Genomic DNA, 15,864 nt, shown 5'->3' with positions numbered 1-15,864 from the left:
TCTTCTTAAGGGTAGAGACAGTGTCTAGATATCTGTTATCAAACCAAACTTGGGTCTGCTCCCCCCAGTGCATTAAAGCCAATCTACCGACCCTGGTTTGTGGTGAAGGAAAGTGCCATGTTATTTGCAAGGTGATAAACAAGGAGTTCAGGACAGGTAGTGCTCAAAAAGTCAAACTCCTCTATGGGTTTCAGCCAAGCATTTTTAAAGTCCAGATGAGGGAGGCGCATCCCAGCATATGTGATCAACTCATCCCCAGTTCTCTGATTGGTTGGCGGTGAGGTAACTGGGTGATGTTACAGTGGTTAACATTATCAATCCTTAGGCAACAGTAGGTCTGGGGGCTACATGCTCACACTCATCAAGTAGTTAATTTCTTCCATTTGGTGGTAATTTTAGCATCTGTAAAACAACTCAGGAAATGTGCATCAGATACTATTATTTAGGTACTTCAGAGAGAAGCCAGAGCAGAGGATATGGAGGAAGGGTCTGTCTTGCGAAGGCCCTGTAGGATCCTGCCCAGTTACAGCTACGTTTTCCATCTGCAGACCAGACAGTGCCTGGCAGATGGGAAGAGTTAAAAATATTGGAGAATTTAATATAATCACAAGGACAATATGGAAACCTCGTGGTAGAGAGTTTACTTTAGAAACATGCACAGACAACCTCCATCCATCAGGTAACATTTGTTTCCCTAATCTTAGGTTCAAGTGACCTTGATCCTTCAATGATGTTGGACACTGGAGAGATCATTGATACGGGATCTGATTATGAAGATCAGGTAATTAAAATCTAAAAATATTTGTCTATTAAATGTTTTTAATTTTGGTCTTTATAAGTGTTTCATGAAAATTAGAATTACAAATCATTCTGTGAAATGATTACAGATAACTAATAATCTGTTCCATGATAAATCATACAGCTTTTATTCATTAACTTTGGCCCTCTAACCCTCTTTTATCCACAGATTCCAAGTGGCAATTAATTAAGGGAAGATCTTGGTCAGAAGTCATATGAGCTAGAAGTAAGGCTACACGAGGTCCTCTTGCCCAAGAATTTGTCTGTGTGTGATTCTTTCCAATTATAAGCCCAGTATTTACTAACCACTGCCTACAGACTCGGGGCCCTGCTTTCTTTTTCTAACCTTTAAAAGGGACTGCTGACCAAGGACAACACAGCCAAGAAGTCACATATATTTTCTATTTGGATAAGAAATTTATCTGGGTCATTTTTTTCTCAGCACAAGAACTCTTCTTCCTGCCCTGTTTTAATGATCCAAAATAGTTGGCAAATGATCTGACTCTCTAATTAGGCCTTATTTTTTAAAAAGCATCTTGTCTGAAACTTCATCCACCTCTCACCAATGCTCTTCTGCAGTGGCTGAAAGCCAAGTGGGCATGTTCTGCTGGACTTTTCCCCCATTTTCAACTAATACATGTCACAAACTAATGAAATAGATCTGACCAGTGTCCCAATGTAATGGCTGTTTCTCTGTTTCACATACGTATTCAGAAACTATCTTCACAGGCTTTAAGTTTCTTACATCACAAAACAAGGAGATGATACTGACAGGTATTTAAAATATCTTTTAGCGTTTATTAAGCACTTCGTACATACTAAACATTGAGCTAAGTTCCTTAACTTGATTATCTCGCTAATTCCCCGCAACATCTCTAGGAAATAGGAATTACTATCTTTATTCCATAGATAAGAGAATTAAGACCCCAAGAGTAATTTGCACACGGTTACACAAATAGTTTCACAGTGGAGCTTGTGAACTCAGGGCAGTTTCCCTAAACCTGCACTCTGCCACCCGCTATCCTCAGTCTCCAAAGACAGGCCATTCAGTGATGAATTTTTGAAGCCTTTTCAGTTGCTAACTCTTAAGATCTCAGCAGAGGCAAATGCCAAACAACCACTATAAAAAGTGAGCTCACCATCTAAAGTTATACACCGCACCAAGAAATGAACCATAGCGTGAAATCCAGCTGATTAAACAAACGAAGGGTTCACACCCCAAGGACTAGACAGGGCAGAAAAATCTGAAAGAAATCTTAATCAAGGAATATTTAAAATATCCAAAGAGATAAAGGGAGGATTAGAAGTCTTGAAACAAGTACAGCAAAGAATGGAAAGCAAGAGGCAAGAAGGAATAGTGAGGAAGAAATAGTTAAATTCTAGGCACACAAAAAAAATTGTCATTGCAATAAAAATTCAATGAACAGGTTGAAGAGTAGACGAGACACAGCTGAAAAGAGACAATGCTAGAGCTGAGGAAATTTCCTTAGAATAAAGAGAGTTCTTCTTGTCAAAGAAAGAACGTGGGAGACACTGAGGATGGAATGACTGGGTCAACATGTTCTAAAAGGAGTTCCAGAAGGAGGATAGAGTGGAGGGAGTAGAGCTCTGTGTTAACAGATAATGGGTGTGAATTTTACAGAGATGAGAAAAGACAAGTCCCCAGATTGAAGGAGCACATTGTGTCCTGAACAGGAAAAAAAAAATAACCCTCACCTATTCTTTTTTCATTCAGCTAATATTCATAGAGCACCTACTATGTGCCGGGTACTATTTCAGCACATCTAATAGTATAAAACAGACAAGGAGCGTCCATCCAGGTGGGGAAGCTAGTATACAAGAAACACATTAGTAAATTAGTAAATATCCTAGATTGATATGTGCTATGAGAAGGAAAAAAAAATAGAACAAGGTAGGAAGGTCAGGAATGCTGGAGCAGGGACAGATTACAGTATTAACTAGAAGAGTCAATATTGACTAGGATGGTCTCATTAAAGAGGTGAGATTTGAGCAAAGACTTGGCATATAATGTAAAACATAGAGAACACAAAATACTAAGGACAAAAATAAAATATTAAAAGTGAAAAGGCATTATCTAATAGCAGTTTCAGGGGGAGGGGCAACAGATTCAATAAATCAGGTTCTTGCCTTTTCTGAGTACCTCCAATAAGTCAGATGCTGTGTTTTATGGTTTACATACATCATTGCTAATCTTTCCAATAACTTAAGAAGGTAGCTTTGTTAAACTAAAACTCAGAGAGCTTAAATGACTTTCACAGAACTAACAAGCAGTAGAGTCAGGAATCAAACTATGATCAGTCTGGCACCAAAAGCTAGTTTATGCTTTCACATTCCAAATAAAGCCATTATCAAGGTCCCTGACAATCCATTGCCAATTCCAGTTAACGCTTTTTCATTATCTTTCTTGACCTTTGCTGCCTTTGATCCACTCCTGTGACAGTAGGGCAAAAGCAGCCACAACTCTACTTAAACAAAAGTGCGGCTGTGTCCAGTAGAACTTTATTTATGGTCACTGAAATTTGAATTCCACATATTTTCTTGTGATTTATTTTGACTATTTGAAAATGTGAAGCCCATTCTTAACGAAGATGCTGTTTACAGTCAGCAGAGTGGATTTGGCCTGTGGCCATAGGTTGCTGTGGAGAAGGAAATGGCAACCCACTCCAGTAATTCTTGCCTGGAGAATCCTGTGGACGGAGGAGCCTGGTGGGCTGCAGTCCATGAGGTCGCTAAGAGTCAGGCATGACTGAGCAACTTCACTTTCACTTTTCACTTTCATGCATTGGAGAAGGAAATGGCAACACATTCTAGTACTCTTGCCTGGAGAATCCCAGGGACAGAGGAGTCTAGTGGGCTGCCGTCTATGGGGTCACACAGAGTCGGACATGACTGAAGCGACTTAGCAGCAGTAGCAGTAAGGGACTTAGCATACATGCATGCAATGGAGAAGGAAATGGCAACCCACTCAAGTATTCTTGCCTGGAGAATCCCAGGGACGGGGAAGCTTGGTGGGCTGCTGTCTATGGGGTCACGCAGAGTCTGACACTACTGAAGCGACTTGGCAGCAGCAGCATAAGTTGCTGACCATGACTACAAACCATCTCCACTTCTTGACTCTGTCCTATTAGCTTCTAACATTTCTATAGTATTTAATACTGTTCTAAATGCTTCACATTTATTACATTTTATACAGAGACAGTTACATGAGATTGATATCATTATCCCAATTTCACTCATAAGGAAACTGTAGCCCAGAGGAATTCAGAAGCTTACTTAAAGTCACACACCTGGCAAGAGGTAAAGACAGAATTCCAACACAGCTGTCCAACTGCAGAGCCAGGATCAGCAAAGATAGGTGAGGCTCTGCTATTGTAACAAATAAAACTCAAGGGACTTCGATGGTGATCCAGTGGTTGAGACTCCATGCTTCCACAGCAAGGGGCATGGGCTCAGCCTCTGGTCAGGGAACTAAGATTCAGCATGCCATAATTTTTTTTTTTTAATTTGTAAAAAGGAAAGAATATCAAACTAATGGAGCTTACCTTCCTAAAACAAAAACAAAAACCATCAAAATTTGAGTGTTTTCCTTCCAGAGAGACATCTGAAGGGACCATGGATTAGAAGGGGAAAAGCATGGGTTGGTGGGGAGTGGCGGAAACCTGCTCTTAATTGCGTATTTCTTCCTCCCACGATCATGAGACATCCCCTGTCACTGACTCTGCCTATGTCTAAGGAAGCTGAAAAACGGAGCTTACTTAAGTGTTTAGTGAGTGCCAAGCCAGCCTGGACTGCAAAGCTCTTGCCCCCACTGTTCTCTCTCTCATACTCCTCTCACTTCTTGGTCCACTCTTTCTTGGTTTTCTTGTGAACTCTGCTCTGTTGGTACATTACTTCAATGTGAGCATCTCTGGTATCCTGGCAAAGAGAACCTTCACTCCTCACTGCACACGTTATCCTTTGAGCAGCTTGACCACAGGCATGATTTCAGCTTCATTCAGAGTCCCCTGGTGAGCTTCCAACGCCTATGTCTGCCTGCTAAACAGAACTGGTTGGATTTCCCACATGCAGCTCACACTCAGAACGTCCAAAACTGAACTCACTGTCTTCCCCCACAAAATCTGCTCTTCCTTCTGTTTCCCCTATTTCTGTGAATGGTACCACCACCCTGCCAGCTGCCCAAGCCAGAGACAAGGGCATCTTCCTAGTCTCCTTCCTTTTTCTCCCTCCCTACATCAGGGTGATCAGAAAGCTGATCAGCCAGTGCGTTTTCCTGTGCAGACATCACTCCTTCCCTCTCCAGTTCCTCTGCCACAGCCCTGGTTCACACCCTCATCCTTCTTCCCCAGGACCGCTGAGACAGTGTCCAAACCAGTCTCCCTTCCCTAGGCTCCTCACCCACGAAAATCATCTTGCTTAAAAGCCAAGTCAGTCAGCATATCTCACTGCTTAAAACTCTTCATGGCTCTTCATTGATGTCAGAATTAAATCAGAACTCTTATCAGTATACATGGGAACTTTCAAATTAGCCTGACCATCACCTCCTTCCCCAAACTCATCCCTTGCCAATCACCAAAACACACTGCATGTGCCAGCCACACCAAGCCATTTGCAGTTCCCCTAAGTGGGGGTTGTGCTTTGTGAAGTCTCTTTCCTCTATGTGGAAGCTTCTGCAGCCCATCACCCCTGTGCCGGATAACCTCTACTCATGGTCCATCAGGACCATACTCCTCCTTGAGGAAGCCCTTCTCCTTCCATGTCAGGTTCACCTTCTTGGGGGACCCACGAGCCCCTGTGTTCTAATATCCTTTTGCACTGTGTTCTGTTCTCCTGTCACTCAACCAATACACAATAGTGCTCAAAAAATGTCCATTTTTTGAAAAGTCAAAAAAATGATTTCTAGTTTTTCTACTTCAAGTGTTGAAAGGAAAAAAAAAAGCCTAGGCTTTAGTATCCTGTGAAATTATCCTTCAAAAATGAAAGAGAAATAAAAACTATCTCAGACAGAAATTGAGGAAATTTGTTACCAGTAGACCTGCCTTGCAAGAAACGCTAAAAAGAAGTTCTTTAGAGAGAAGGAAAATTCTCTCTAAAAATAGGTCAGAAATTCAGATCTACATAAAGAAAGGAAAAGTATCAGAGAATGAATAAGTGAAAATAAAATAAAAACTTATTTTTCTTATTCTTAATTGATCTAACAGATAACAATGTGTTAAAAACAATAATAGCCACAATGTATTTTATTATGTATGTTTATGTATTAGTGAAATGATGACAACAAAGGATGGAAGGGAGGAATGAGGAATATTTTGTTATTATAAGGTACTTGTACTGTCTGCTTATTTGAAAGTGGATTTGGATTAGTTTAAATGGCTATTGCAAATTCTAGAGCAACCACCTTTTAAAAAAAAAGTTTAAAAAGAAACATAATTGATATGCTAAGGAAGGAGAGAAAATGGAATCATATAAAATACTTAACTAAAGATACAAAGGCAGAAAAAGTTTGGAGATTAAAAGAAGAAGCAAAGAACATGGGCAATAAATAGAAAATAGTAACAAATGCTAGATGATAATCCAGCTATATCAGCAGACACTTTAAATATCAGTGATCTAAATACTCCAATTAAAAGACAGAGATTTTCAAAATCGATCAAAAAAGACCCAATCACATGCTGTCTTCATCATTATTGTTCAGTCACTAAGTCATGTCTGACTCTACTACATCCCCACAGACTGTAGCCCGCCAGGTTCCTCTGTCCATGGAATTTTCCAGGCAAGCGTACTGGAGTGGGTTGCCATTTCCTTCTCCAGGGGATATTCCCAACCAAAGGATCAAACCCAAGTCTCCTTTATTGCAGGCAGATTCTAAATTTACCACTGAGCCACAGGGAAGCCCACATGCTATCTGCAAGAAACTTATCTTAAATATAAAGATACATATAGATTAACAAAAAGGAATAGAGAAAGATGTATCTTGTTAGCACTAAATAAAAGAAAGCAAAAATAGCTATATTAATTTCAGACAAGGCAAATTTCAAAGCAAGAAAAGTTATCAGGGATAAAGAAGAGTGGTACATGATGATAATGGGGTGAATACTCCAAGAAGACATAACCAATTCATAGTGTATATGCTGCTAACAACAGAGTGTTTCCAGACTCATCATTTGCCCAAGCCTTTGGTCCCATTTTTCCATCTGCCCTAGAACTTTGCTCCATTAACTGGTACTGCTTCATCTTTCTAAAAGCTCTCATTTTCAGAGTATCTTTTTTATCTATCTACCAACCCACCTACCACCCCCACTTCGAAGAAAGAAGGCCATTAACATTGCCAAATGTCATAGAAAGGCCACATAGGATACTGTCTTTCCTCTACCCTTTCCTTCAGCACTAAATTTGGCGAAAGAGAAGTCAGCTCCTCTGGTTCTATGCTCTCACCCCCCATTCTGTCCTATAAGCCAGCTTCTGCCTATTTGTTCCCCTAAAAGAGCTTTAGAAGTCATCTCATTACTGCCAAGTCAGGAGAACATTTCCTAGTTCTTACAATGTCTGGGGCTTAAGACACTAGCTTGCATTTCTGCTTTCTCAAAACACCTGGGTGCCTTGGTTTAATGCCACCTCTGTGGCCATTATATTTTTACCCCAGCATGGTTTTTCTTGCTCTGCCCTCCCTTTAAAATAGTATGTTCACCCAGTTCCTTTTTTCATTGTTTGTTTAATGCCAGCTTTCAAGGAAGGAAGAATATGTTTAACACTGTTACATACTCATTCTGTTTAAAAACCATCCAGATGACTTAAAGGCTGTGTCAGGAGTGGGAGGGTCCCTCTTCTCACACCACACAACTGCTTCAGCTAAGCCCATGACTTCACATTTTTAATTTACTTATTCATTCAACTCATATAGAGAATATTTGATGTGCCAGACTCTTATGTGAGTTACTGAAAATATACAGTGAACAAAAGAAGATACCGTTCCTACTCTCATTGCTCTTACAGGTAGAAATAGATAATAGAATAATCACATAAATAGAAAATCAAAACTATGCTAAGTGTTTGGGAGAAGAAGTACATAGTGCCATGTGTGTGATCAAGTGGGGTTTATCCCAGGGATGCAAGAATTTTTCAGTATCCACAAACCAATCAGTGTGATACACCACATCAACAAATTGAAGAATAAAAATTATATGATCATCTCAATAGATTCAGGAAAAGCTTTTGACAAAATTCAACAGCCTTTTATGAAAAAAAAAAAAACTCTTCAGAAAGTGGGCACAGAGGGAACCTACCTCAACATAATAAAGGCCACATATGACAAACCTACAGTTAACATCATACTGAACTGTGAAAAGCTGAAAACATTTCCTCTAAGATCAGGAACAGGACAAGAATGTCCACTCTTACCACTTTTTTTCAATATAGTTTTGAAAGTCCTAAACATGGCAATCAGAGATGAAAAAAGAAGTAAATGGAATCCAAACTGAAAAAGAAGTAAAACTGTTATTGTTTGCAGATGACATGATACTATGCATAGAATATCCTAAAGATGCTACCAGAATACTACTAGAGCTCATCAATAATTTGCTCAAGTTGAAGAATACAAAACTAATACAAAGAAATCTGTTGCATTTCTGTACACTAACAATGAAAGATCAGAAAGAGCAATTAAGGAAACAATCCCATTTACCATCACATCAAAAAGAATAAAATACCTAGGAAAAAAACTACCTAAGGAGGCGAAAGACTTATACTCAGAAAACTATAAGACACTAATGAAAGAAATAAAAGATGACACAAACAGATGGAGAGATATAGCATGTTCTTGGTTGGAAGAATCAATATTGTCAAAATGGTTATACTACACAAGGCAATCTACAGATTCAGTGCAATCCCTATCAAATTACCAATGGCATTTTTCACAGAACTAGAACTAAAAAATCTTAAAATTGTGCAGAGGCACAAATTGACCCCAAAAAGCCAAGGCAATCTTGAGAAAGAAAAACTGAGCTGGAAGAATAAGCTCCCTGACTTTGTAATATACTACAAATCTACAGTCATCAAAACAGTATGGTACTGGCACAAAAACAGGAATATAGACCAATAGAACAGGATAAAAAGCCCAGAAACAATCCCCCCACACCTATGGTCAATTAATGTCTGACATAGAAGGCAAGACCATGCAATGGAGAAAAGACAGTCTCTACAATAAATTGTACTAGGAAAACTGGAAGGCTATATGTTAAAAAAATTAAATTCAAACATATTTTAATACCATACACAAAAATAAACTCAAAATGGATTAAAGATCTAAATGTAAGACCAGAGACTATAAAACTCTTAGAGAGAAACATAAGCAGAACACTCTTTGACATAAATCACAGCAATATCTCTTTCAATTTGTCTCCTACTGACAAAGTTTCATATAGTCAAAGCTGTGGTTTTTCCAGTGGCCATGTATGGATGTGAGAGTTGGACCACAAAGAAGGCTGAGTGCCAAAGAATTGATGCTTTTTAACTGTGGTGTTGGAAAAGACTCTTGGGAGTCCCTTGGACTGCAAGGAGATTGAACCAGTCAATCCTAAAGGAAATCAATCCGGAATATTCGTTGGAGGAACTTTTGCTGAGGCTGAAGCTCCAATATTTTGGGCACCTGATGCGAAGGGCTGACTCATTTGAAAAGATCCTGATGCTGGGAATGATTGAAAGCAGGATGAGAAAGTGATGACAGAGGACAAGATGCTTGGATGACATCACCAATTCAATGGACATGAGTTGGAGCAAGTTCTGGGAGATGGTGAAGGACAGGGAAGCCTGGCGTGCTGCAGTCCATAGGGTCGGAAAGAGTCAGACACAACCGAGGGGCTGAACAACAAAGAGTAATGGAAATAAAAACAAACTAAAAAAATGGAACCTAATTAAACTCAAAAACTTTTGCACAGCAAAAGAAACCATTAAAAAAAAAAAAAAAAAAAAGACAACCCACAGAATGGGAGAAAATATTTGCAAATGATGTAAGCAACAAGGGGTTAATCTCCAAAATTTACAAATAGCTCATGTGGCTCAATATCAAAAACACAAACAACCCAGTCAAAAAATGGACAGAAGACCTAAATAGACATTTTTCCAAAGGAGGCTGGCCAAGAGGCACATGAAATGATTCTCAACATCACTAGTTATTAGAGAAATGCAAGTCAAAACTATGAGATACCACCTCACACAAATCAGAATGGTCATCATCAAAAATTCTACAAACAATAAATGCTGGAGAGGGTGTGGAGAAAAGGGAACCCTTCTATACTGTTGGTGGGAATGTAAATTGGTACAGCCACTATGGAGAACAATATGGAGATTCCTTAAGAACTAAAAACAGAGCTCCTCATGATCCAGCCATCCCACTCCTAGACATTTATCTGGAGTATATCACCATCCATAAGAATACATGCACCCCAGTGTTCGTTGCAGCTCTATTTACAATATCCAAGACACAGAAGCAACTTAAATGTTCATTGACAGATGAATGGATAAGGAAGTTGTGGTACATATATACAATGAGTATTATTCAGCTATAAAAAAGAATGAAGTAATGCCATTTTCAGAAACATGAATGGACTTGGAGATTCTCATACTAAGTGAAGTAAGTCAGAGAAAGACAAATATCATATGATATCACTGATATGCTGAACCTAAAAAAAAAAAAGATACATTTGAAATTATTTACAAAACAGAAACAGACTCACACACTTAGAGAATAAACTTGGGGGAAGGGTTGGGGGAGGGGTGGATTGGGAGTTTAGGATTGACATGTACAAACTACATTTGAAATAGATAACCAAGGACTTCCCTGGTGACACAATGGATAGGAATCCACCTGCCAATGCAGGCGATGTGGGATCAATCCCTGCTCTGGGAAAATCCCACATGCCACAGAGCATGCACAACTACTGCAGCTGTGCTCTAGAGCCTGTGACGAAGCCTGCATGCTTAGAGCCCATGCTATGCAACAAGAGAAGCCAGGACAAGGAGAAGGCCACGCATCGCAACAAAGAGTAGACCCGCTTACTGCAACTAGAGAAAGCCTGTAGGCAACAACAAAGACCCAGTGTCACTAAAAAAATAAAAAGATAAATACTTTTAAATAACTAAATAGATAACCAGCAAGGACCCTACTGTATAACACAGGAAATTCTGCTCAATGCTCTGTAACAACCTAAATGGGAAAAGAATTTTAAAAAGAATAGATACATGTATATGTATAATAGAATCACTTGCTGTACACCTGAAACAAATACAACATTGGTAATCAACTATACTTCAGTATAAAATAAACTTAAAATATTAAGTACATGGTGTAGCATGTAGATGTGGTCAGTGAGGTGAGGAGAAGCTTTTCTAAGGCAAGCAATGCTTGAGTTAAGATCTGAAAGGTGAGCTAAGAGGTCCCAGGTATGTGTGAGAAAGTGAAAGAACTGGAAAGTTTGAGGGTTACAGGGGATGTTCAGAAAGAGGAATAGCCTGTATAAGCAGAAAGAAGCATGGCATCTGGAAGGCCAGTGTGACTAGATTGTAAAGGGGAAGTGGGTGCGAGGTGAGCCTGCAGAGTGGGACTTTGTAGAGCAGATGCTGGGCTGTGCTAAGTCGTTTCAGTCATGTCCGACTCTTTGCAATCCCTGGACCATAGCCCACCAGCCTCCTCTGTCTATGGAATTCTCCAGGCAAGAATACTGGAGTGGGTTGCCATTTCCTCCTCCAGGGGATTGAACCTACCCAGTAATTGAACCTACATCTCTTATGTCTCCTGCCCTGGCAGTGGATTCTTTACCATTAGAGCGAGTAGGTGTTTTGATTTTATCCTAAGAGCAATTGAAGGAAGCACTAAAGAGTTGTTTTGTTTTGTTTGGGGTAGAGAAGGGCATGTTAACATTTTATTTGTGTTTTTTAAAAAAAGATTGTTCTCACTGCAATGTGAAGAACACTTTGGAGGAAGGCAAGAATGGATCTAGGAAGTCTAAGGGAACACTCAGTGATCCAGACAAGAGATCACGAATGGTCCCTTACAGTGGAATACTGGAGGAGGTGGACAGAAAGCGATGAATCTAAGAGGCACTTGTCAGGTAAAATCAACAGGATTTAAGGTTGGGATGGAAATGAGAGCCAAGGGGGAATGAGCTGTTGAAGATGATGCCTGCATTTTTAACTAGTACAGCTGGATGGTGACTTTCACTGAGAAAAACATTAAGAAAACACCAGTTATATAAGGAGAGAGCATGAGTGTAATTTTAGTTAGATATGCTAAGTTTAAGTGCTTTGATGTACCCAAGTAGAGAATTCAAGTGAAGAATTAAAAACACAGGTATGGTGCTTAGAGGAAAAATCTGGGCTGGGCATATAAATTTGTGAGCTTCTGAATATAGGTAGAGCTTGAAACTAAGTGGAGATGAGATACTTAGAGAAAAAGAACAGAATTGAGAAGAGAAGAGGATCTAGAGCTGAGCAATGAGTAAATTGAAAGGCTGGGTAGGGGAAGTGAAGTGAAAGTCATTCAGTTGTGTTGGATTCTCTGAGACCCCAAAGACTGTAGCCTGCCAGGCTCCTCTGTCCATGGGATTCTCCAGGTAGGGCAAGAAGAGGCAGCAAAAAAGATGTGAAAAAAGTTGTTAATGAGACAGGAGCAAAATCAGCAGAATGTGGTCCTCTAAAAGCCAAAGAGAACAGTATTTCAAAGAGCAGAGAGTGTTAAATGTTGATTCGAAGATTAAGAAAAGGGAGGATGGAAAATGGCCATTGTATATAGAAACCTGGAAGACACTGTTGCCTTCCAAAGAGCTACTGGGGGAGGCTGTCTTGTTTGTTTGTAGTAGAAAACACTCGAACATGTTTAAAAACTCGGAGAAGGGATCCACTCATTCATGAGCTGGAGAATAGACAAGAGAGGGGGAGCCTCCTCTGAATGCGGGCGGAACTAAAGCACAGGGTTTTAGAGCACAGATGGAGTGGAACTTGCCTGGCGGTCCCCTGGTTAAGACTCTGCACTCTCACTGCAGGTGGACCAGGTCAGTTCCTGGTGGGGTAACTAGATCCCACATGCTGCAGCTGAGAGTTCGAGTGCTGCAATGAAGTGCAACCATAAATAAATACATAAAAAATAAAATTTACAAAGAAAAAAAAAGCACAGGTGGAGAGACTGGTGTTAGAAGAGGGACCACGTGCATGAATATCGATCAGATAGGAGTGTGGGTTTGAATGTTAAATGGTAGGACGTTGATGAGGCAAAACCATCTGTTAAGAGTCCAAGATTTGAAGCAAGTAGAGGACTGAAATATTGTGTAATCCCTCAAAGAATGAATTAAGGAAACCTAACAAGATTGGACTCATATAGCATCTGACAGCCCATTAGACATTAGTGCCTGGAACTTTGTTTTGACCAAGTGATCCTCTTAACTTTTTCCATTTATTTAGCAAATGTTAGTTGGGTGTCCCAGAGGTGCCAGACACTCTTCTTGGCCCTAAAGATACTGAGGAAACTGTGGAACTCCCACAAGGCACAGGAATTGTCCATCGTTCACTTCATGCAATAATGGAGTTTTACCAAATTTATTGACACTAACAGATCAGAGCATTAGCAGTGTAGGAGACGGTGGACCAAGAATAGAAAGGGAAGTGGACAGATGACAGGGGGCAAAGCCCAGAAGAACTGGAAGGATATTTGTCTTCTTTAAAAATATAACTCTGTGTCACAAATTCAAACCAGCTCTTTATTAAAAAGAATAGTTGATCCTAGCAATCCTACAAGGATCATTTCAAATCCTGCTTCTTCTTCCTTCTCTAATAATTAGAGTAAACATTCATTTCTTGCCTATCCCACTGAACACCCAAAGCACTTGAGGTTTATACCCTGTCTTACACTTGATACGTAATTTTGTATTTCACTATGCGCTGACTCACATTACTCCCTGCATGTCTCCTACATGAATCCATTATGAGAAAGAGCATGACTGTGGAGCCAGACAGACCTAGTTCAAATTCAGGAGCATACCTATGGGTGAGTTTCTTCATCTGTAAAAATGGGCATAATACCCCGAGGCTATTTGGATTAAAAGAGATGATCTGTGTAAAAACACCTGACACAGTAGGCCATGTTCTCTTTTCTCTTTCCTTCTTGAGAGTGGGTCCCTGTCTTGTGCTTCTTTTGTGTGTACTGTACTGTGGCAGGGACAGTGTCAAGACCAAAATAGACTTATGGACTAAAGTCACAATGCCACATTCCCTGGTCAGAACAAACAACAGACTTTAATGTGTGTATGAATTTCAATAAGAACTTCCATAGTTATATTCAGCTTCTAGATTAAGAAATATTATACTAAGTCAAAAACTGTTAAGTTGTATGTGTAAAACTGTTTTAAAGTAGTGCCCTTTCTACAGATGAACCTCCTTCCAAAGCAGATATAGAGACACAGATGTAGAGAACAATCATGTGGACCCAAGGGGAAAAGGGAAAATGGGGTGAACTGGGAGATCGGGACTGACATGAACACACTACTGTGTGCTGTTGTGCTCAATCACTTCAGATGGTAGCCCTCCAGGCTCTCTGTCCATGGGATTCTCCAGGCAAGAATACTGGAGTGGGTTGCCATGCCCTCCTCCAGGGGACCTTCCCCACCCAGAAAGCGAACCCGCATCTCTTATGCCTCCTGCATTTCAGGCGGGTTCTTTACCACTAGTTCTATCTGGGAAGCTTGAAAACCTACAGGGAACTCTACTCAGTGCTCTGTGGTGACCTAAATGAGAAGGAAATGAAAAAAAAAAAGAGGGAATATAAGTGTACGTACAGCTGATTCACTCTGCTGTACAGCAGAAATGAACACAACATTGTAAGGCAACTATACTCCAATAAAAAAAATTTAATAAAATAGTGCCATTCCCAAAGCAGTTTATTTCAGCAGCACAGCACTGGTCATAATTTGATGATTTATCAAGTTGTAACTACCACCCTGAGCCCTGTTCTCATGGGAAAGTCAGGTTTTTGTGGCAAGTCCTGCAAGAACTGATTGAAGCTGGGAATCTGGAATGGCAAGGTTTACCTCTCAGCTCTGCAGCAAGCACCTGTACTTGACAATGAATACTATTGGTGGCCTATTGGAAGGGTGAAAGCAGGGGTTTTGGAGAGGGAAAAGGAACAAGGTCATAAAGATGTGTCTAGCTTTCCCCATGGAGAAGGAAATGGCAACCCACTCCAGTATTCTTGCCTAGAGAATCCCGTGGTCAGAGGGTTGCACAGAGTCGGACACCACTGAAGCGACTTTGCATGCATGCATGCATTGGAGAAGGAAATGGCAACCCACTGCAGTATTCTTGCCTGGAGAATCCCAGGGAGAGAGAAGCCTGGTGGGCTGCTGTCTGTGGGGTCGCACTGAGTCAGACACAACTGAAGCGACTTAGCAGTAGCAGCAACAGCAGCTTTCCCCAAATACTAAATCAAAAATATCTGCTTCAGGTTCAGACAGCCAGCCCTTCCTGACTGTCTCCATGGACCACGGACAGTTTGCAGCTAATTGATTCTGTAAGAAGAAAGACAAGTCCCATTTTCAAACCTCTTTAATTGTATAAGGATGCATTTTCACTATTCTACATTGAAAAGTCAGGGATGTCCTTCATATTTTCAGTATAGATATTAAGCACTAAACAGAAGCATTGTGTCACTTAGGTTACCAATTCTGAAACAGGAGTTCAATATATTTCCACGCTCTGAGACATAAAAGTGAATGCCTCATCACAGGACTGAAGGAGAAATCTCTGCAGAATGAAATAAGAACTGATAGAATCCCTTATTTCAAAGCAACAGGATATATTCCAGGGGTAAAAACATATGAAGGACTGATCAGTAGAGACTTTTTCCCTTTTCAAAAGCTCTATTATTCTTATTAGACAGGTTTTTAGAATTAATTTCATGGGCTCCTGTGACATCTTATTAACCGAAATTACCTTGAATGCCCTGTCATTCTGAAGGTGAATAAAAATATTTGTGATAGCACAATAGTGCCTCTGCATGATAAAGGA

General features: G+C 40.2%; 1 protein-coding gene across 3 annotated transcripts in view; it reads left to right on the top strand.

The window, feature by feature from the left end:
* Positions 1 to 15,864, top strand: part of AK5 (adenylate kinase 5) — a 254,392-nt gene that overhangs the window by 139,724 nt on the left and 98,804 nt on the right. For all 3 annotated transcript variants that reach the window (XM_044944833.2, XM_006068419.4, XM_006068418.4), the window contains exon 8: positions 705 to 781. In XM_044944833.2, the coding sequence (XP_044800768.2) occupies positions 705 to 781 (77 nt within the window). The remainder of the gene's footprint in view (positions 1 to 704; positions 782 to 15,864) is intronic.

The sequence above is a fragment of the Bubalus bubalis genome, chromosome 6 (genome assembly GCF_019923935.1).
Source record: "Bubalus bubalis isolate 160015118507 breed Murrah chromosome 6, NDDB_SH_1, whole genome shotgun sequence".
Taxonomy (NCBI): Eukaryota; Metazoa; Chordata; class Mammalia; order Artiodactyla; family Bovidae; genus Bubalus; species Bubalus bubalis.
Note: the sequence above shows the minus strand (reverse complement) of the source record. Positions and strands in the feature narration are given on the sequence as shown.